Source organism: Mirounga leonina, unplaced genomic scaffold (genome assembly GCF_011800145.1).
Source record: "Mirounga leonina isolate KUSES-001 unplaced genomic scaffold, KU_Mleo_1.0 Mir_153, whole genome shotgun sequence".
Taxonomy (NCBI): Eukaryota; Metazoa; Chordata; class Mammalia; order Carnivora; family Phocidae; genus Mirounga; species Mirounga leonina.
The window spans coordinates 20,516,190-20,539,351 of NW_023270387.1; the positions used below are offsets into that span (position 1 = coordinate 20,516,190).

Genomic DNA, 23,162 nt, shown 5'->3' on the forward strand with positions numbered 1-23,162 from the left:
CTCATAGATGAGGACAGCTTCCCATGCGACTGCTTCTCCCGCATCAGTTTCTTCCAGTTGCTCACCCTACCCTGGCTCATCTGCCTTCCTAAGGTTCAGGGCCACTGTGGATGTCACCTCCAGTCACCCCCCTCCCAAGAGTCACCCCCACCTTCATCCGGGGAACTGGGGAACGTAGAAATGGCAACTATGTGTTCTGGATGAGAATGGGCTGTTGTCTCCAGGGCGGAATATTTTCCCCAAACCCTACGGAGCTATTTAGAAAGCTGCCTGGTGATACCTTTCCATCAAGCTCACCGACATCTACATAAGCCACAGCTCACCACTTTCTTCCCTCCCACTGAGTTCCTGAGTCTGGGACAGACACAGGGAGGGCCCCAGGAGGCTTACAGTAACCTCTTCTCATGAGACAATCAGGCTTGGGGAAAAGGATAAACTTTCTAAGAATGATGGGTGCTGGAAAAAGTGCCTAAGAAAGGTGATGCCATTTTTATCTCTAAGCTTTAGGGACCAGCACACTTCATCCATCCCTCCAGGTTGTAGAGGCAGGGGAAGGGTCAGGGGGCCTTCTAGAAGGCCAGCCCCACCTTGCACAAATCCAAAGGGATCTCTTTGGGACTCAACAGTGAGTACTGCATGGGACATGAGGCAAGAAGTTTATTTCCTCTTCCCATTGCTTGAAATCACCAACTCACTTTATTACAGATCTAAAAACAGCCGCCCAGGCTTCTGCTTGCTAATACTCTTGAAATAGACTCATTCCTTCAGAGTCTTATTGTACTTTCCCTTATGATCAAAATTAGCAAGAAACTTGCATAAAAGAGGACAATAATTGCTCAACGAGCATCTCGTTTGTAATTTATTAGTTTCTATTATTGTGGGTTACCATGGCGACGCTGCGCAGCCCGGTGACGGGAGAGATGCAAGATAGGAGCTGAGGAGGCTGTGAGGCCTCAGCAAATGGAGATGCACATTTTTATCAGTAATTTTCATGAAAATAATAAGTGAGGAGTTAATGAGATGGAAAGCCATCCTGTGGCTATTGTGAATTTTTTTTAAGTGTTGATCTAATTAGAATGCATCGGTCAGGAAAAGTAATGAGGATTTAGTGCCTCACAGAGATGTGAGGATCATATCAGAAAATTAGCACAAGTCTTTGGAAATAATCAGGTCCTTGGAGAGGCTCTGGATTTCCCCTCCTGGGCTCTCCAAGTCTACCTCGAGGGCTGACACTGGAGCTGTACCAGGGTAGTGGGGAAGGAGTGGAGGGCCAGAGGGCTTAGCAGCCACAGCAGCCCCCTCCAGGTTGGGGTCCTGGGGCAGACAAGGCAGTCTGCTGCAGGCAGGGCCACTGGGGACGCGGGGTTGGCAGAGAAGGATAACACGGGCTCTGGGTGAGCCAGGGCGTGGAGTCGCTGCCTGCAAAAGTCAGTCCTCCTGGGAGATCCCAGCCTTCGGGGCCTCTGAGCTTTGAGGAAAGAGGAGAGAACTTTGATTCCCGTCATTGTAAATATCAGATCTCTGCCTGACAGCCAAGCTGGCCCTGGGGTGGCCACCGCAGAAAGGCTTCTGATCTGCTTAGAAAGAGGAACTCAGACGATCGGGCAAAAACAAAGACAAGCTCGAAAAAGAAGACAAGACACTTGGCAAGGTGTTCCTATTTGGAATTTCTCAAACTTGTCCCTTTCATTGCCTCTGCCTTGCCGCCACCTACTAGGTTCAGACTTCAGTGGGTAAATGAGATAATCAGACACACGCTCCTGCCATGGATTCCTAACCTGCCATGCCTGTCCTCTCTGGCTAGCCCTCAGCCCTACACACACACACACACACACACACACACACACATGCACACACGCACACACGCACACGCACACCACAAACACAAACACACCTACACATGCCTCTTCAGCTTCTGCTGCTGGACTTATGGTCCTAAGACTCTGTTCATGTCCTTCTCCTGTTCAAAAGCTCTGATTGTCCTCCGAGTTTTCTCATCCTTTCGCCTGATAGTCAAGGTGCTCCCAGGTCCACATTCTCCCATGCCTGTCTGCTCGGATGACACTTTCACAGCTCTGCAGGACCAAACCCGGCCTCTTCCCAAGGACAGTAACAAGGCTGCTCTCCCCTGGAGGCCTCTCTGAAGCCCCATCCAGAAAGGCCTTTTCTTTCTCCCAACTAAGTGCTGGAACACTGGGGGCCACTTATATATAAATATCCTATGTCACTTTATCTCAGAGTCGCTGGTATAAGTGTTATTCTCTTCTCCTAGATAACAGACGTGTTTTGAGTACAGACAGTATTTTATATACAATTATAACCCATGCCTGGTGGAGGCTAACCCAAGGTCTGATGCGTGGACGGCCAGTAAATATCTGTGTAAAGAAGTAAGACAAGGAGACAGATGGACACAGATCAAGGGAGGCCAGAGGAAGCCAAAGGAGGGAAGGAGAAATCAGAAGAAAGATAAAGCAAAGAAAGACAACTCGAGGGAGGCAGAGGAAGGATGAAGGTCTGGAGGAGAAGGGCCGCAGAGGGAAGGGAAGTGAGGCTGAGAAGACCCCAGGTGGAAAAGAGAGAGACAAGGAATGGCAGCAGCTGAGGGCTGGGGGATGAAGGGACAGGCTGGGCAGGTTCCGGGTCAGTGCGAAGCCAGGTGTGTGGAGGAGGGAGGGTGCGTAGGACACACCACGTGCTGTCCACATTCCCAGGGCAGGCTCCTGTCACTCTCCCTGAGCTGGGGGGTGCGGGGCTGGCTGGGCCTTCCTGGGGAAGGAGAGGCCTCAGCTGCCAAGAGACTTTGGGTGCAGGAGGCTGGCCTGGGGATCAGGGCATGGGGGCCAGTATGGGAGAGAAGAGAGAAAAAGAGTATCTGGGGCATGTGTGTGTGTGTGTGTGTGTGTCGGGGGTGTGCCCGTGGGGGGGGGGTGTGTGCACGCGCGCGCACACACACACAATGGTTCACATTCGTCATGGTTCAACCTTAATCCCCCCAGCCTGAAATAGCCGCACTGAGCACCAGCCGGGCCCAGGGAGGGGTGTCTCCCCTCTGGAACAGGATCCTCAGGATCAACATTCCAGGCGCCCGCCAGCTTTGTTGCAAACCGCTGGCTCATGTTTTTCCCCGGGTGCTAATCATTTGGTCTTGTGTTGCAAAGTGGGAGACATTTTTTTTATTCAAATTGGTGTCCCCACCCCACCCCCACCCGCCCCAGATGCCATACTGTGTCCCCATTCAGCTCTATGGCAGTTGGGCACCTTCCCTGCTTGGCCTTCCCTTTCTGAATGTGAGCTCTCTCTTGAGGGTGGCAGGGGGGTAGGGAGTAAGGGAAACGACTTCCACCAAGCCCCAGAGCTGAACCAGGGTTCCCAAGGAATTGGGCCACAGCTAGTTTTTCCCACGTCCCCAGGAAGCCATCCTGCTCCGCCTGCACCTGAAGACATCCAAGCTTCCTCACACCTCTGAGCCCAGGCTTCTTGCAAGGGCAGCCTCCTCGGTAAGGAGGCTCACTCTAGACTCTGACTTCTGTTGGACAGGCTTCTCCTGGCCTTTCCTAGAGGGCATAAACCAACTAGAGAGAACCTAACTCCCGCCTTGCTCAAGTATTAATTTGACTTGAGACTCCCCCCTCTTTCTTCATTGGGGCTGGATCTAAGCCGGGGCCCTATCACAGGGCAAATCGGACTGAGCCGAAGTTCTCAGTCACCAAGCATTTGGGGGGCATTGCACCGTGCTAGGTCCTATGAGAGCATGAGTGAATTATCCAAAAGGAGCTCCCAATCTCAGTGTGAGGGAGCTGTGAGTCACACCTGAGGATCTAAGTAAGTTATGTGAACCAATAGAAGGCTCCGGGTCGAGGGAACACTGAGGCAGGCAGGAAAGGAGCAGCCAGAGACAGCGGTCTGCATTGAACAAACCACATGTGTGGCTTCGGGTTACCCCCGTCACTGCTCAGCCCCCTTCCCCCTCCCCCCAGAGAAGGCCTGCACACTCTCATGGCCACAGTCTGTTCCTGCCTGGAGACAGAGTGAGCAAACCTCAGTATGGATTAGATAGGCCAGCAGGAGGATTTTGCCCATTGTGATTGGAGAAGTTGCAGGTTCTCTGGCCTTGGGAGGACTTCCGAGGGGAGAGGGGAGAGGGGGAGGGGGTGGTAGGCTATCTGGGAGCTCCCAAAGTGAGTGCTCCTGGGGTAGAGAGAAGCCTGGGAGAAGGTAAGGAACAGAGACAGCCTTTCAGAATCCCTGGAGAGAAGGAGTTGGTAAAGATGAGGGGTCATTCATTCCGGCCCGTGAATCTGTTCAAGCACAACTGAGCCTGCTGAGTTCCAGGGACCTCAAAGTGGATATGACAGGATCTCTGACCTCCAGATGTAACAAGGGACTATCTTGCAACCAAGTTGGAGGAGTTATGCTTTGAGGCTGGAAAGGATGGCCAATCACCAAAGATGGGAGATGTAATGGGGAACGTAGGTGATGATGTAAGGGTTGGAAACATGTCAGAGGCAAATTAATTGAGTAGCCCCCCCAGGGCTGCTCCAGGAAGAACTGTGCCACTCCTAAGGAACATTCCTTCTGGGAAGGAGAGAACTGCTCAGGTTGCACTGGCCTGGCAGGAGGGGCGGTCCTCATGGTGTCCTGGCCCCCCGAGCTGGAGGGCTGGGGGCTAGGATGGCGGAAGGGACAGCTTTGATGGCTGTGGTGAGAATGAGGCAGGGTAGCTCCCGGAACTCTACTTCCTGTCGCTGCGGTCTAGGGGTGCCCCCTTTCCATCTCAGTGGTGATCTTGCAGGATCGATCACCTCCCCCTCCTCCCACCAGCCTTAAAACTCCCTGGTCAAATCCAAGTGGATGCTTGGCCACTGGGCAGAACTTCCAGGGGGTGACTGAGGTGACTGTCCCCCACCCCCTTGACCTCCTGCTAATCTAGAGAATGCAAACTCCCTGTAGGTGAGGCTGGAAAGCCTCCAGGGCTGCTCCAGGAAGAACTGGCAGGGAGCGGGGAGACCGTCAACATTTCCCGAACCTCCTCTACATCTCAAACACCGTATCTATTGGGTGCTTTACACATATTACCTTATTTAGTCCTCACAACAAGGCTGCAAGGGGCACATGATTTTCTCCCCCAGGAAAGAGAAGCTCAGAGAAGTTCAGACACTGGCTCAAGTAAGCAGCAGAGACTGAGATAGGTCACTTTGGAGTCTATGTTCTACTTATTATAATAAGTCTTTGGGTTTTTTTGTGTGACACATAGGAAGAACCAGGGGTCCTGGGCCCTGGGTGGGGAGGGGTGACTCCCTTAACCCTGAGCAGCGATTTGGAGACTAGAGAGGAAGAAACCCAGAAACCCGTTGATGGGAAGCAAGACTTTAGACTTGCTAATTGGGAGAAGAAAGGCACAGAGTGAACCCAACTCTGAGATGTGGGGCTTGGCAGAGCAGATAGAACTCTATAGCTCTGCTAACTCTCTAAAAAAAACAGGAAGCGGCCAGTGATTACACCCCTACCTGGGGCAGGTGGACTTGCCTACTGACCTACAGGGAGTTTGCATTCTCTAGATTAGCAGGAGGTCAAGGAGGTGGGGGACAGTCACCTCAGTCACCCCCTGGAAGTTCTGCCCAGTGGCCAAGCATCCACTTGGATTTGACCAGGGAGTTTTAAGGCTGGTGGGAGGAGGGGGAGGTGATCGATCCTGCAAGATCACCACTGAGATGGAAAGGGGGCACCCCTAGACCGCAGCGACAGGAAGTAGAGTTCCGGGAGCTACCCTGCCTCATTCTCACCACAGCCATCAAAGCTGTCCCTTCCACCATCCTAGCCCCCAGCCCTCCAGCTCGGGGGGCCAGGACACCATGAGGACCGCCCCTCCTGCCAGGCCAGTGAAACCTGAGCAGTTCTCTCCTTCCCAGAAGGAATGTTCCTTAGGAGTGGTAGCTGCCCCTTGTCCCCACGGGCCAGAAGTGCCTTTCCCTTGAGACTAAAGTCCCCAGCAGGAGCGGAACAGCAACAGGATTAGGTGGCTTGTTTACATGTGTTGGATTCCCTGAGTTTGGGAGCCCAGCTTTTCCCAGCCAAAGACAGGACTCTGGCCCTGCCAGAATGGAGGGACACTGCCAGGAACAGCGCGTCTGGGGACAGGGGCAACCTCCCCACCCATGTAAGACACACACACACACACACGCACGCACGCTATCCCAGGGCTAAAGCCCAGTCAGGCCATGCGTTTATTGAGCATCTATCATGCACCCAACGCTGTGGTAGGCATTTTAGGGGAATTCAAAGAAAGAACACTCTTTCCCTCAAAATATCTGCAACCAAAGCTAGGGAAAGAAGACACATGCATAAGAAAGAGAACCATTATGCTTTATGTCCAGTATATCAGGCCACTAGGAAGCACTGAAGGAGTCAAGAGCATGGGCCACGGGCATGCCCAGGATGAGTCCGGACCAAGCTTTCCAGCAGAAGTGAGACACCCCAGACAAAGTCCCCACCCATCAGCCCAGGCCAGTTAGCCCACAGACCTGTCCTCCCCGGAGGCTTGGGGAGGTTTGGGGGAGAGCAATCTGTGCTGGTGGATCAGCAGAGACCCCTAGTGGCCTGGAGGTGGATGGCAGACAGCGGGGCCCCAACCAACTCCTACCCCCCCCCCCACCTGCTTACCAACCGCCCCCCCACACACACACAATAGATCCTAGGGAATGGCATTGGTTTTTCTAAAATCGTCAGTCGGAAGGACCGTTGCAGTGTCATCTAGTTCATGTCCCCTGTTCCAAAGGCATCCTAGTAAAATAAACATTCCGGCTATTTCAAAATAACTTAAAGGAAAATTTTTCTATCCGTCTTCGCCTTCACTCCTTCCTTTCTTCCTCCCATCAGTTTATTCCAGGAATTTCTTCCTTTGGTGGAAATTCGTTTCCCTGGGCAACAGAAGCCCTGTCCCGATTACCAGTGAAGACTGGTGGCTCCAGGGACTGAGCCGCCTCCTCCCGGGCTGACATCAGACCATGAGGTCAGAGCTCATAGCCATAGTCCGTTCCTTCGTGGCACACACCCCCCACCCGAGCACCCTCCGCTTCCAAGCGCGATCCCAGAACCTTTCACTTGTCCTTAGGAAGGCCTTCCTTTTGAACAAATCATCTTTTTTGTTATTGTTGTTCCAAAATGAGATTTGGAGTAAAACTCACCCAGTGACCACCATGGCCGATGGGGCGAGGCAGTGAAGGCTTTGCAGCTGGTCCACGGGGTTTAGGAGGTGCGAGCTCTCAGCCGTTCTAAAGCTGCTCCCCTACCTTGCTCTGCCCACTTCAGAGAGGCTCTCTGCCTCTCTGTGTCTCAGAAAAACAGCACACAAGGATCGTCAGTGGGACAGCTTCTGGGGAGGCCTGTGGAGCCCAGCTTGTGGGTTTCCATCCAAGTCCTGGGTCCCTTGGTCCAGGCCCAGAGATGTCATTCCCAGGAAACTCTAGGGAAGTTTTCAGCTTTAGGGCCTTGTCCTACAGGGAAAGCAAATCTTACTACTAGAAAGTAGGAGCCCACACACACCCCAGTTTGGTGGGATGGCTCCACCAGGGAAGCCAGGCTTCCAGCAGTTTTCAGAGGCTTGGGGACGCCACGGCCATTCCTGGTGGGACAAGGCAGAGTTCTTGAGCTAGATAACCAGCTCTGAGCCCCTGGTTCCTGGACAATTGGGGCAGGGATGTGAGACTCTGAATGCTGAAGAATGTCGCTAAAACCTGTTCACATGTGCTTCTCACCTCTTTATGGGCGCTAAGGAGCCTGGAAGGAAACAGCTCTGTTTGGGTCTAGACAGAGCATCATCCACCTGCTTGGGAGTCTGATAAGCCCCAAGAGGAAGCTGTCAAGAAGATAAAAATACTGTGTGCTTAGCCAACATTTTCTCCCCAAGGGGCTTCCACTGCTGCCAAGGTAGCTCCTTCCTCAGAAAAGCCATAGACTGTTCCCAGAGATTCAGAGCCCATCGTCTCTGTAGAGACAAAGGCTCAAGAGAGCTCGACCCACCGCTACCCCTGAAATGGCTGCAGTCAGGTCACAGAGCTCATTCAAGACAGGGTCGCAGCTCCCACTTGCGGGGCTTGGCCGGGGCCCGGGAATGTCTTCGGAGAGGAGGCAGGAATGAAGGGGGCGCGAGGTGAGGACTGACCACCGCGGCTCGGTGTGCAGTCCCAGCTGAATCTCCACTGCTGCTAAGTAAAGAACCCAAACGGCTCTAGGACCTTCTAGGACAGGTTTTTAAATCCTGGCTGTGCAAAACTCAGCTCCCTCATTGAGTGGCTTTAGCCAAAGGAAGTGGAAAGTGATTTATTGGGTGCTTACATGTGCCAGGCTCCCTGCTTACGTGGAGCCGGGATGTCTGACTCCAAAGCACATCTCTCCAAGCGAGCATCAGCGCTGCGCTCAGAGCCAAAGGACCTGGGTTCAAGGCACAGCTGTGTGACTCCAGGAAGTCACTTTGGTTCTCTGGACCTCAGTTCCTCTTCAGGCAAATAAAATCATTTGTCCCATAGTAGTGAGGAGATTAAAATGAAATAGCATGGGGGCGCCTGGGTGGCTCAGTTGGTTAAGCGACTGCCTTCGGCTCAGGTCATGATCCTGGAGTCCCGGGATCGAGTCCCGCATCGGGCTCCCTGCTCGGCGGGGAGTCTGCTTCTCCCTCTGACCCTCCTCCCTCTCATGCTCTCTGTCTCTCATTCTCTCTGTCTCAAATAAATAAATAAAATCTTTAAAAAATAAATAAATAAAAAATAAAAAATAAAATAAAATAAAATGAAATAGCATGGTAAAAGAATGCTAATATTCAATGTGTGTAATAAATAGGTAGTTTCAGAGCCATTGGTCTTTGGAACCAGCCGAGGGCGGTTTTTACAAATACAGATCACAGAGGGTCTGGTTCAATGACCCTGAGACTCTGTCTCTGGAAACACGGCAGGACTCAGGCCGGTGCGTGAAACAGCTCATATTTACAAATGTAGGGGATGGATATTATTTCCCCAGACCTCAGGGAGGCCCAGATTTTCCTTCCGCTTTTTTGCCCAGCTAAGATGGGACTAGCCCTAGCTCTGCCCGTGGTCTCTGCCCGTGAACTTCGATACTCCATTCCTTTGCTGATATAACTTGGCTGCCTCTCGGCATGTCCCAGCCAACGACCCCAGAGTAGGAGAAGGTAGGAAAGAGAAGAGTCTGATCTAATGCATAAATTGCCTTTAGTTACCCAAACCCAGAACCTGGCATGGAGGCCAGCAAGACCACAGGGCAGAGAACCAGCCAGAGTGTGAATAAGCAGATGAAGTATCCAGGCGATAGCTCACCCTTCTGCCTCTGGCTGGCGAAAATGTGTGTTGGTTGAATCCCAAGGCCCACATCTTGTATTTATTTTACTGATTTCACTTGTGTTTTCCTAACCTTGTTGGATACTTTTTTTCAGGGAAAAGGCAAGTCTGGGGCAACATTTTATGTTTGAAATTCCCAAATGCCTTTCCCCGATGAGGAGTACCGTGGCATGAATGATTCCAGACGAGAGATTAGTGAAAAGTCATTTCCATTAGTTTTAGGGTGAAACGCATGGAGGGACGACACCCTCTTCTATTACATTTACCGTCCAGCTTTTGCTTCAGCTTCAAATAACACCAGCATTGGTGTATGTCCTGTGAGAATGGTTGGCGGGGATGTCGGGACGGGGGCAGGGTCAATGTTAGATGGACACAGAGCTGAAAAACAGGCTTTGAGGGCTCCTGGATGTCAGCACTGGGCCAGACACATGTTATAAATGAGACTGAGGCTCCCAGAAGGGCCGGGATTTGCTGATTCCCAAGTCTCTGGTCTTTCCTCTGTACTTCTGGGGTTTGATTGTTTCACCTGTTCACCTTGCCTGTAGTAACTATGTACTGAACCCCTGTGATTCCAGGAGCACCTCGTAGCCCGGTTCTTGGCACAAGGTGGGTGTTCAGTATTTGTGGATGAAGGAGGGCTGTGTTCTAGTCCCATTGCTGCGAACCAGCTGGGGGCCTTGGGTGAGTCACTTGGGTTTCTAAGAAGCCTCAGTTCCTTGTTTGTGCTCAGGGAGTTGGAATATGTGGCTTTTAAGGGCTCTTCCAGTTTTTAGGCTTCGGAAGGGGGGCCTCAATATTAGACTTGAACCGCTTGAGTGGGAAGACCAAGAGTTTGGCTCCAAGAAACTCTAGACCTTCCCTGGAGGCTGAAAGCCCAAGCTTCTCTCCCAGTCCTAAAACGAAAGTCAGTGGTGGTCTATTTTCTTGACTGTTTACCTGTCTAAATTCTTACAGCTCATGCATTATGACGCCAAGCTGTGTTCATGAGAGCGTCAGCCCTAGATGGTCATCAGACAGGTTACTTGGTTCAAGCCCTGTTTTCAGATGAGGCACTGTGGTCGGAGGCGCTCAGGGACCCAGGCCAGTCTCCCAGAGCTCCTTCCATGGCACCTCATTCGCCACCGTTCTTGCTTTCTCCAAATAAAGCCTAGAGACCCCAACCTCTCGCACACCCAATTCCTTCCCCACAATTTCTCCCCGCCCCGAGCAAGCGCTGAACCCCCAGGCAGGGAGAGTTTACTGATGTTTCTTGGAGGCTGCGACCAAGCTCCCTCCCCTTGTGCATGGTATGCAGAGTCCCTCCATATCAGGCCCAAGCACTTCCTGGCCCAGCTGTGACATGGCAATAACGAGGGGACCAGATTGCTAGGAAAAAATGCTCTTCTTATCTGCTTTGACTGCTGCAAAAACAAACTGCAAGGATTGTTTCCTGGGGAAAACAGGGGCTGGCTGGTTGACAGTGTGGGGCAAAGGAGGACTCTGTCTGCAGTGGGATTCTGTGTTGGCAGCCTGGGGAAAAGGAAAGAATAGATGAAATGTGCCAAAGGGTGGCTTGAGGTCGAGGCTCCTATGACATGCCCTTAGAAGGCAGGTTGTAAAGAGGCTAGGGTGGATGTTTTTGTATTATTATTGAACAGTGATTTTAGTGGCCACTGTATGCCAGGCACCTGAATTAGATGCTCAGGATACAAAGATAGAACGTTGGAGGCCACTTTTGTGTGGAGCTGGGTGTAATAAATAATGTGATATAGGTACGTGAGGAAGTGAGGTTCTCAGGGGGAGAGGGTGTCAGGGAAGGCGTCTGGAGACATTTCAGTGTGAAGCGTGAAGAGGTGCTAGGCAGATAAAGACTGGTTCTCGGCCCTGGCCACACGTTAAAACCACTTAGGGAGCTTGTAAAACACCAAAGCCCTGGCCACACCCCCAACCAATGGAATTAGAAGAATCGCTGGGGTTAGAACCCAGGCATCAGTATTGGAAATTCCGAAGTGAAGCCGAAGTGGGGACCACTGGTTTATGAGATGATTTGTGTCTCAGGTTTCAGAAGAATGGAATGGCTAAGTGGATAAATATTGTTGGTTGGTTGGTTGGCTGGCTGGCTGGCTGGTTGGTTGGTTGGTTGGTTGGTTGGTTTTTAATATTGAGACTTTGTTCACTGCTTCTGGAAGGCCATGAGAATTGCCTTTCAGATTTGGGTCCTGGGAGGCTCAGGAAAAAGGGAGGAAGGAAGACAGGAAGGGAGAAAGGGAGAGGAGGAGTTTGGGGCTGTGGCTTCTAAGCATTTAGTGACATTGTCACAAACCACGCCTCCCTTACTGCCAGGACCTCCTGCAGAATTCCCCCAATTCCATGTCTGGAGTCTCCAATAACCCCCAGGGGATTGTGGTCCCAGCCTCAGCGCTCCAGCAGGGCAACATCGCCATGACAACCGTCAACTCACAAGTGGTGTCAGGTCGGTGCAGGGGATTATGGGGAACACCCCTGGGAGGAGAAGGGGTGGCCCCAAGGGGATTCCAGGGGGTGGGAGGGCAGGGTACCGTACAAACAATCTTAGGAAATGGGAGGGGTGCCCCCTGCCAAGGAGGGGCTTCCAGTTCAATTTCTTGACTAAAGTGTTCTGTAAGTTTATAGATGGCTAGCACCAAGGCCTGATCGTGGTATTTTGGAACAAATTTGGGTCAAAGTCTCATGAGTCTCTCAAAGACCAAGTAAAGCTGTTGTCCCTGCCCCAAACACTTCCCACCAGAGGCTCTGTTCTCTGGACCCTGTTCCCACCCTGTTCCCACCCCATCACTCCCCAACAGGGGCTTGAGTGCCTCCAGAATAGAAGGTGTTTACATGGGAGTGCCAAGTGAGTTGGAAATCCTGCTTGCCCTCACTCCTACCAACCCCCATGGCAGGGGATCCAAAAACTGGTTGTCTCCTCAGGTGGAGCCTTATACCAGCCAGTTACCATGGTAACCTCCCAGGGTCAGGTGGTCACCCAAGCAATCCCCCAGGGAGCCATCCAGATCCAGAATACACAGGTGAGTGTGCGTGCACAGGCGTGTGCTCATGTGCACGGGGGGGGGGGTGGACAACCATAACTGTTCGCTCTCTGCTAGGCCCTCTGCACAAGTGACTCACTTAATCCTCGTTATTCCTCTAAGAGGTATCATTACCCCCAGTTTACAGATCGGAAGCTGGGGGTCTGAAAGGCTTTATCAACTCCTGGGATTTCCCTACCCCTCAAGGTTATGTCAAAGGATTCTGCACCTCCTATCCCTGGTCTCTGGCCGGAGCAACTCTGTAGCTCAGTGGGATAGAGCACACACACAGGTTGGGGGAGGAAGAAGATCTGAAGTCAGGCCTGAGATGTGACATTAATTCTGTCATCTTGGATAAGTCACCTGACCTCCCTGAGCCTCAGAGCTCTTATCCACAGAGGGGGGATTAACACCACCTGCCCAGAGCCCTACCAACTTCCAGGGCTGCTGTCAGTGCTAACCACGGTAATGGAGAGGAAGGTGCTTTGCAAACCGTAAACTAACCTAGAAATGCTAATAACTAGTGGATGGTTTCTGGCAAATTTGTCTCTCCTCTACCCTCTGCATGTCCCTGTTTCCTCTGTGTCCTCTCTCATCCCCTTCTCCTCTTCCTCCTTCTTCTCCTTCTCCCTGTCTCCCATTCTCTGAGGGGCTGGTGCAGAGTAAAAGGAAGGGTGACCTCCCCAGGGCCCTACGAATGAGCTGGAAAAGGGGGTTGGCAGCAAGAGCCTGCCGTCACTATGGCAACGGGTCCCTAGCTGCTGGCCCGCCAGGCTGCTGATGCTGATTTTTTCTCCACGTGCCCTGAAGGTTAACCTTGACCTCACCTCCCTCCTGGACAATGAGGATAAGAAGTCCAAGAACAAACGAGGAGTCTTGCCCAAGCATGCCACCAATATAATGCGTTCTTGGCTCTTCCAGCATCTCATGGTGAGTGTGTGTGTATTGGGGGTGTGGAGTGGCCGCGTGGGGTATGAATAACCCCCCAGGTTCCAGACTCTGTGGTCATCCTTGGATCTACAGAGGGCGTGGCCCTGGAGAGAGGCTCTCTGATAGGGATCCCATCTTCCAGAGGCCAAGGCAGAGGAGAGGGACCACGATGGACCCACTTTAGTGGGACCTAAAGCTGGGAGGCTCTCTGGTGCTTGCTGCTGCCATGAAGAAGTGTGACATCAAGTGAGGGAATGAGGACAGACATATTCTGAGGAGAGCTAAGGACTGGGCAAGTGTTTCAGGGACGGGGTGAGGTCCTGTGGGGCCAGGACGGTGGTTGCTGCGGGTGGCCACGCACTCTCCTGCCCTTCTCCCAGGGAAGAAAATGTGGATCCTCAGCCAGGACTCTTCTGTTTCCCAGAGTCCTCACCGCTGGGGTAGCAGCGGATGTGTCCCCTTTCCCCTGTCCCTCCGATCAGAGCAGCCGGATGACGCACTGGGCTGGGCAGCGGTGGCTGCGACCATCAGGTCTGGAAGAGCAGCCCAGGGAGGAATCTCCTTCCTCACACAACCAGCTCAGCTCTGGTGCAGGACAACTGCCTTCCTGAGCCTCTATGGCCATTTCCGTAAAATGGCGACCAAGCCTCGGGTATAAACGTAATGTCTATAAAGAGCCTGCTGTGTGCCCTAACACAATAGCAGTTATGTGCTATGTGCGGGGTTAGCTGCAACAGCCAGGGCTGTGGTTGAATGTCAGGAATGAATTCAAAACTATAATCCCCTAGCATCATCCAAGAGTTGTAGCAGTAAATGAAGGCCAATGGCCATGTCTGGGCCGATTGTGAAGGGTGTGTGTGCATGTGCGTGCACGCGCGCGCATGTGTGTGTGTGTGTGTATCCAGGGTGGGAGGTAGATTCTGGAAGCACCAGCAGGCTTCCCGCAGTCTGTGAGGTCTTGGCCTGGCATGGCAGTACCAAGATAGACCCATACGAACAAATACCAAGGGACTGTCTTGTCTTGGCCTGTGAGGAAGAACCAGGAGTAAGGGAAACTCTTTCTTCAGAGGGGATAGAAATCAAATGGATCGTGGGAATTAATCAGTTGGCAATCAACAACCCTTTATTTGAAATGGGAGTACCTCCAGAAGCCACGGAGCCTGAGCCTGGGCTGTGGTTCTCCCATACGGGTATCTTAGGGACTCTGGCCCAGAAGCGCTGGGCCCGCACACCCAATGAACAGGAAGACTTGCTCTGTGGTGACCGATGTGGGGTTGGGGCTCTGCCTCTCCGCCCGCAATATGTCCACCCCCCCAGGGTCTTGGGGCTGCCCCAGGGCTTTGCTAAGGAAGCACACTTTGAAAGCACCACCTAGAGAACAACCAGGAACCTAATTTGGAGAGAGGGGGCTGGAAGGCCGAGGGTCAAGGTGAGGGGAAGAGGTCGGAGAGACTCTGAGAGCCTAGTGATGAAGCCCGGGAGCCAGGGCCAGGTCCATCCTCAGGCCTCTTGGGAGCAGCTCTGAATCAGTGGCTGAAGATGGGGGCAGGGATGCCAGGCCTCCTGCCTGTTCTGGTTTTCCACACCGCCAGAGAGCCCCAGTGGCCCTGCGAGCCCGGTGTCCCTGCTACAGCTCCCAGCCCAGCCGTGGGAAGAGGGGCTCCCTGGGGAAGGATCTTGTGTGCGCTGGCCCATCACACCCAAGATGGGGACAGGCACTCCTCTCCCCGCCGCGCCCTCCATGGGTCCAGAGCTGGCTCCACCCACTGCAGCACGGTGATGTGTAACCACAGGCTGCAGGTGTGGTAGAAAGCTCATGGGCTCCTGCAGTGGCCAAACCTGAGCTCAGGTCTAGACTTTACCTCTGACTCTGTAACCTGGACACACTCACCTCTTATGAAGAGAACCAGGAAGCAATGCAGCAATTGCCAAGACCCTGGCACACTGAGGTGTTTAATCAATGTTAGTGCCCTGTCCTTCCTGCCCCACCTCCCCCACGCCATGCATTTTTGACGACTGATGTGAACACACCCACAGCCTCACCTCTGAGGGGGAGAAAAGGCTAGGAGGGAGAAGAGTCTGCCAGACCAGTTCCCCCGCCCACGAGCCCAGGCCCCCAGGCCAGCACCCCGCACTGTGCCAGGGCTCCTGCCTCAGCTACCTGCCACTCCCCACTTGCATGTTGCCCCTGACATAAGTCTGAGCCTGAGACTGGAGGGTCATCCTATCAGCCCCTCCTGGCTGTGTCTGCCCTCTGACCTCAGACTTCAGTTCACAGGCTGCCCTCTTGCCCCCTCCCTGCTGAGCACCCCTCTATAGCTTAGGGTCGTTTCTTTCCACTCCGTGGCCACTGCCTCCTGGACAGGGGATGGCAGAGGAAGGTAGAGGTGGAGAAGAGAGAGGGGGAAGTCGCTGAGCACAAAGCAGAAGAGAAGGAAGGACCCAGATCAGCTCCACAAAAGAGACCGGGAACCACGGAGAGGGCTTGCTGAAAAGCATGAGTAAGACTTTCTGCCCACACCCTCCCACCCCTGGACCCTCTTCAGCTCAGAGTGCACTCAGTGCGGATACTATTAATAAAGCACTTAACATTGGCAAACTCCTCTCCCGCTTAATGCCTTCCTCACAGTGGCCATCAGGAGAGGTCAAGGGAGTGACCCCCAGGCCTTTAAAAAAAAAAAGTCACAACTCAGAACTTCTGGACTGGGGAAGGAAGGGGATGGGGAGAAGTCCAGGCTCTAGGGACACAGCCTGGCACAGGGGTCCTCTGCAGGTCCAGGCTTGGCCATGGATCAGTCTGCTACCCAGATATCAGTGGGTGCACAGGCCCCCAAACCCCAGCTCAGGAGAGGCTATAAAGACTGGGTAACAAGGGCACAGCAAAAAGAAGGCAGGCTTCGAAGCCAGACAGACAGGGGTACGAATTGAGGTCCCGCCACCAGCTGTGCAATCTCTCGGAGTCGATTTCTTTGAAAAAAGATAATACCCGGTAGCACCTGGGTGGCTCAATCGTTAAGTGGCTCAATTCTGCTCATTCCCATCCCAGGATCCTGGGATCAAGCCCTGCATCGGGCTCCCTGCTCAGCAGGGAGCCTGCTTCTCCCTCTCCCACTCCCCCTGCTTGTGTTCCCTCTCTCGCTGTGTCTCTCTCTGTCAAATAAATAAATAAAATCTTAAAAAAAAAAAAAAAGATAATACCCATTTCCCACGCTTACAAAATTAAATGAGATAACTTATATAAAGAGCCAAACCTGGTACATAGGCACATTTAAGAAATGTGAATCCTCTTTGAACTATCTAGAACCGTGGACTAAGAGCAAGTTTTTGAGACCAAGGCCCACAATTTGTGAAAATTAGAGGTGGATGCCTGACCTGTTGTTCTGATCTATAACATCTACTGATTTTTACCATCATTTAAACCTAAAAAACATCCTGCCAAACACTGTTACTTACCTGTTCTGCGTACATATGTCTGTGTCAAACGTACATGTCGCATATCTCTGACTCAATTGTAAATTGCTCCAGAAAAGGGATCATACGTTACCTCTTACGTGGACCCTAAAGATTTGATTCCCAAAGTGTGTACCTTTATAGGATGTTATAGGTGTTGCTCCCAAGATGGGGTAAAGGAGGTTGGGAAAATCTGGGTTATACAAAGTTTAGCTCAGTTCTTGATTCTCAGTGTACTAGGGGCATTGTGAATTTGCAAGAGGGGGCATGGTTCGAAGCTTTCCCCAAACATATTTTGATTAGTCGAAGCCCCCCTCCCCCACCTTGCTTTCACTGTCTCTTTGAGGAACAACTCTGAGATTGTAGCTCGTGGGAAATCTAACTCTTCAGTAACACCGTATGGGCATAAAGTAGCTGTTCAATTTTAGGAAAAAAGGGTAGAAAATGTATGAAAAAGGACAGATTTCAGTATCCAATGGATGTTCTCCTGTCCTATCCAGTGCAGTGGGGACAACCCATGTGTTGATTGGCCAATTGGAAAAGTTGGTTGAAGAAAGGAACAGCCATTAAAAAAATACATTTTATTTTAATTTAGAAGATACACATATATATTGATTTGCTAATGTCTTGATAGAGGGCCAAGATCTTTCTCTGAGGAGAGGTTGTCCTTTTACTTGCACAAATCCTCTCCTATAATAGAACATCTATAAATTCCATCTTTATTTAACATTGATAAGAACTTTGATGTCTGGAAAGTAACCCGGCTGTAGGATCTTTCTAGATTTTTGTTACGTATTCCAGCCACTTACATTTGTCCCAGAGGTCCTCACTACACGGCATTTTTAAGGAAATCAGAGTCTCAAGTCTTTCCAAAGCAGTCCAGTTAGTTTGCTTAGCAAGAATAACTTTCTTGTTGCACTTACATTTTATTGGTTTACAGAGTAACTGCATTACATCATTACACTAACACATGTAACTGGCATAAACCAGTCTGGATACAAACAGTGCCGACTTCCTGATAAGCAGATAAATGGTCTAATGAACATTCTACACGGTAGCCTATTCATCTCGAGCATCCGGGACGATGTGAAGGGCAGTGTCGCGGTTTGCAGAAGAAACGGAGAGCATCGTAAATCTACAGTCTCCGTTAGTAGAGATTGTTTGTTCAAACTTCTGTAGTGAATCCTAGTCTTTCCTGTTGTCTTCTTTCCCTCAGGGAGAAGTTAGTATTCTTTGATTCCTTTTGTCCTGTGTCTGAGGCTTCTTGTCACTTCCACTGTTGTGTGGCATTAGGAGCCACAGAAATGGATTCCGATGACAGAGTGCTCCTGAGATGGGATTTAAACCCCAGAGCCTTTTCTGTCAGGCTGCAATGAGAGTGGGAAGGTCTCATCCATTAGCTGCTTCTTCTGGGGTCCCTGAAGAATCCCGGGATATTTTCTTGCTATTGCATTTTTGGCTCAAAGAGGCCAAACTCCTGCCGGAAGCAATCACTCCCCAGCAAACCCAGGCTGGGGGAGAACCCCCGCAGAGGGTCCTCTCCACAGAGGATGGAGGGAGAGGGCTACTCTTCCTGCCTGGCTTCTGCCCCCATCCCCTCTGCTCCGGACCCCAGCGCCCCTCGCCCTGGCCCCATCATTCTGCTCATTCCCATCCAAAATATGGCTGATCTCTGTGTCGCTGCCACCAAAGCACGGGAGCAACATTACAGAATATTCTCTGCATGTGGGGAAATCCCAGAGAGGAAACCAAGCCCCAGCAGGTCCCGCCTCACATCAAAAGAGCCACGGCATTCGCCACTGCGTGGGGCCAGATTCATGGGGAGCATCGTCAGGCACCATCTCATATAAGCCACCCAACCAGCAGAGGAGCTGGGTACTACTATTGCCCTCATTGTTTTTTCAAAGATTTTATTTATTTATTTGAGAGAGAGTGAGAGAGAGAGATCACGAGCAGGGGGAAGGGTAAGAGGGAGAAGCAGGTTCCCCCCTGAGCAGGGAGCTCGATGTGGGTGGGGCTCGATCCCAGGACCCCAGGATCATGACCTGAGCCGAAGGCAGATGCCCAACCAACTGAGCCACCCAGGCGCCCTGTTATCCTCATTTTACCAGTAACAAAACTAGACTCAAAGAAGGGAACACGTTCCCCAACATCTCGTGGGATTTGAACCCAAGTCTGTGGCGCCTCGGGGCTCTAGTTCCTCACCCACAATGCTCTGCATTGACCCAGGAAACCAGAGCAGCTCTCGACTCCCACGCAAAGTCTAGGTGAAGCAAAGAGGACCCCCAGCTCTCAGCAGATGCTGTCAGCGGAGACTCTCCATGGAGACACAGAGCCCTGTCCTGGGAAGGGGGCAGGAGAGCTGTCTGCCAGCCCTAGTTTTCAGATATGGTGAGGCCGCCCCACCATCCCTCCCTTCGCTCTCCCTTCTCCATCCCTCACATCCTCAGTGCCGGGATGGCGTCCGGCCAGCGTCACAGTTGTACCCTGCTCGTCCACCCCGCCTCGCGCAGCTGAGGGCCTGGCTCCAGCGCCCTCGTATGAACTCTGCGGCTGTCACAAAAGCCGAGCGCACAAAATGCACCGGGGGCCTTCTCTCTGTGACTTTTTTTGAATTGAAATATAATTCACATACCACCATCCACCCTTTGTAACTAAAGTCAGAGATTTTTTTAGTATATTTAGAGTTGTGCCATCATCCCCACTGTCGAATTCCAGAATATTTTCATCCCTGAAAGAAATTCTGTACCCCTTAGCTATCGCTCCCCGGCCCCTAGAAACCAGTAATCAACTTTGGGTCTCTATGGATTTGCCGATTTCAGATCTTTCACATGAATGGAATTTATCATACATGGCCCTCTGTGAGTGGCTTCTCTCACTTAGCAGCAGGCTTCCAAGGTTCATCCGTATTGTCACATGCTTCAGGGCTTCCTTCTGTTTCATGGCAGAACGGGATTCCACTGTACGGACAGTCCACACTTTGTTTATCCACTCATCAGCCGGCGCACGTGGGCTCCTCCCCGCTGGGGGATGCCGGCTGCCACACACCCGGGTACAGCTTGTGCCCTGCCCATGGGCTCCCGGCCAAGGAGGGTGTGTGGACGTGAAGTCCAGCTGGTTGCCTCTGTGCCTTGGTGTGATCTTCAGTGACTCAACAAACATTCTTTGTGTGTCTTGCTTGCCACCTTCCCTGTGCCTAGCATTGTATTAAGCCCCAAGGACCTATACATCGATCCCTGTCAGAGACCCACTTATGGGATCCATCGCCAGCTGACTTGGAAACGGGGATGTCTCTTACAAACAGAAAGAGTGTGGTCCACGGAGCGGGCGTGGTACAGGGAGGCAGGCTCTGGATTTGAGTGTCGCACCCCTTCTTACCTAGCCAGGGGACCTGGGGCAAGTTGCTGGACCTCATCAGGTCTCAGTCTCCTCTGCTCTAAAATGGGAATCACGATATCCAGCTCATAGCAGTGTTGTGAGGATGGAATAAGATGAGTGTGAAAGTATTTTGTCCCGATCCAGACACAGCTACTGTTGCAAATGCTTCCCGTCTCACTCCGGGAGTCCCCGTAATCTGCCCTGTCTCAGAAAAAGCTGAGAGAAATCTTGACACTTTTCGGGAATCTGTGGGGAAAAGTAAGAAAACTTGAAAAGCAAAAAAATAGCTCAGAGAGACTTAGAGAGACCATTTTTGTTCCAGAATATCTTTTTTTTTATTATTTTATTTTATTTTATTGTTATGTTGTCTGCTACTTTTTCCTTTAACTTTGTCACATGGTCTGAAATTCCACTCATCAGAGATCCACTTAAAAGTACCCAATGCCTGTCAAAAACAGGTACCAATGGAGAGGCCAGGATGCCATCATTCATTCACAGCTTTAGTATGAATTAGTTCCAAAGCTTACTTTTTTACTCCCCCTCGGCTAAGATCAGCTTCATGGGAAGAGTGCCAGTGCTTGTTAGTGGTAGCAAATGAAGATTAGAATATTGTTTAACACAGCCTTTTGAGGAGGCAAACCAGTGGGGTGCCAGGGGAAAGGTTTCTAACAATTGTTCTTCACCTCTCCGAGGCCCCTGACCTTTTGAGAATCTGATGAAAGTTTTATCTACATCATCATGAATATAGTTTTAAGAGATTTGACCCTGAAGTCCTAGCAGCCAGAGGCCTCAGATTCGGAAGGCTGACGGCAGGGTCACAGGACGGCCCTGGGGCTTTGAGAAGAGACGGAGAAGTGGAAGCAGGGCCCAGGAAAAGGCAAGAGGATGAAGTCTGTGCTCACCCATCTCGGAATTTCCTCAGATCTAGCCCGCCCCGTGAAATTAGAGCAAGATCTGTGGTTTGTCCCTGAGTCCTGTAGGCTCCTTTCCACCAGAACACAGATCTTTAGCTAAATCAGCCTTTGGGGGCTAGCCTGGAAAGCTAGCTATTAAAGAAATAACTTGTTTCTATGGGAAAATGTGACCTAAGTTCCAAATACCGTATCTATCCACTAACACCTAAGTTTCGGGTATGAGACATGATTCTAGCACTCGAGGAACTGATAATTTAATTGGGGAAATAAATTATACACGTAAACCATGAGCAGTCAACCCATGATATAATCAAGTATTAGCATGCGCGCACACACTTAAGGGGTCCAAGAATGGAGGAAGCAATACAGGTGAGAGGAGTTGGGCCATCTGTGCTGGTCAGACACATCCAGATTAGTGTGTCCGGGACTGAACATCACATTTCAAAAGGTCCTTTGCCAAGTCGTGTCCAGAGAAGAGCAGCCAGGGTGGGGAAATGTCTGTTCAAATGACTTTTAACGGGAAACGTGTCATATGATGAATGGTTAAGGGGGCTGGGGATGTTCAGTCCGTAGAACCCCGTTCCTCTAGGGCCAGCATCGTATAGTATAAGGAACAAGGGATTTGGAGGCAGACAGACCTGAGATTGATCCCAGCTCTATTTTTTTACTCGCTATATGACCTTGAACGGGTCAACTAGCATCTCTGATGTTAATTTCCTCTTCATAAAGTAGAGATAATATACCCACCTATGGCGAAGATGATCAATAATATGTTAAAAAGCACAGTGCCTGACAGATGGTCTGGCCCAGAGGTGGAGCGGACGTGGTTAAAGATATAGGGGGTGTGAGTCTCAGCTCTGCCATTCACTGCTTGGGTAACCTGGAGCCTGTTCTTTAACCCCTCTGGGCTGGGTTTTCTCACGCGTAAAACGTGAATAATGTTGCCTGCTTCATAGGTGCCTGGGAAATTCAATGAGAATACATGGCAGGTACTTTGACAGAGTACTCGTGAATATTGTAAGTATTCAAAGTTAGCCAAAAACTGTAGGCATCCAGTAAGTGGTGATAACTCTTGTTATGAAGTGAGAGGTAGTGCTATAGGCTTCTGTGTGACTCCGGAGGACAGCCTAGGCTCTCTGGCTGGATGAGTAGGGAGAAGACTTGCATTCGGTAGAAAGACCCTCCCAACCATCAGCGCAAAGGGCTGCCTCTCTGTACGTTGGCACCGCAGAGCCTTGCTTCCCCGCCTTCTTCAGGACGGCGCGCACAGAAAATGATAGGAAACCAACCAACCACACTGCTTGCCGCTGGAGACCAGCTGGGGGACTCCCACTGGCCCAGACCCCACCGAGCCACCCCGGCACTGTCTCTGCGCACTGGTAACTTGTTTGGGGGCACCACTGAAAGCGCTGGTGTCAGGGACGCCTGCCCAGTGGGAGAGATGGCCTCGGGGACTTCCAGGGCTCTGGGCATGAGTGAGATGTTGCTTTTAACAAGCCCTGCACAGGATGCTGATGCACAAAGTTAGGGTTTAGCGGAGGACCTGGGATCTGGGCCAGGCCTGGCAGGGTGGCTACGGTTTAGGATGGAGTAGGAAGAGAAGGAGGAGTTGTCTGGATGAGAATTCTCTCCTGATTGACCATCAGTGGCCCTGTCTGGCCCATGATTGTTGCTGACCAAAGAGACGGACCCCTCCTCCTAGGGTCGTGAGCATGAAATCCTCCTCTCCCCTTCCTCACCCCCCTGGAGCCTGGGGAGCTGTGTGGCTCCTTGCCGTGCCACGACTGCTGTCTCTCTCCCCTGCTGCTCAGGCATCTGTATGTAGAGCTTCAGTGGAAGGTACACTGGGACCTGGAAGTCAGGCTGGCCGTGGCTCAGCTGCATTCATCTTTCTGTGCCAGAGAAACATGAAGTCTTAGATGCCTGCCTGTGATGTGAAACTGTTTTCTCCCACCCACCCTTCACTGTAGGGACAAAGAGAGAACAGACCCTGGGAAGCTACCCTCAACTCCCCAGGACAGATGGAGAGTGTTGGAAGCCATAGTCCCAGGGTGTGGGCCACACCGGCTGTTTGAGCAGCAGGGAGTCCCAGGGAAGGAGGGAGACTGGTGGTCTCC

At 51.6% G+C, this 23,162-nt stretch overlaps 1 protein-coding gene across 5 annotated transcripts in view; it reads left to right on the top strand.

Moving 5' to 3' along the window:
- PKNOX2 (PBX/knotted 1 homeobox 2) overlaps window positions 1-23,162 on the top strand; it is a 255,822-nt gene that overhangs the window by 222,628 nt on the left and 10,032 nt on the right. For 4 of the 5 annotated variants that reach the window (XM_035009226.1, XM_035009225.1, XM_035009227.1 and 1 more), the window contains 3 exons: window positions 11,670-11,799; window positions 12,276-12,373; window positions 13,184-13,303. In XM_035009226.1, the coding sequence (XP_034865117.1) occupies window positions 11,670-11,799; window positions 12,276-12,373; window positions 13,184-13,303 (348 nt within the window). The remainder of the gene's footprint in view (window positions 1-11,669; window positions 11,800-12,275; window positions 12,374-13,183; window positions 13,304-23,162) is intronic. The other variant, XM_035009229.1, reaches the window with a different exon arrangement.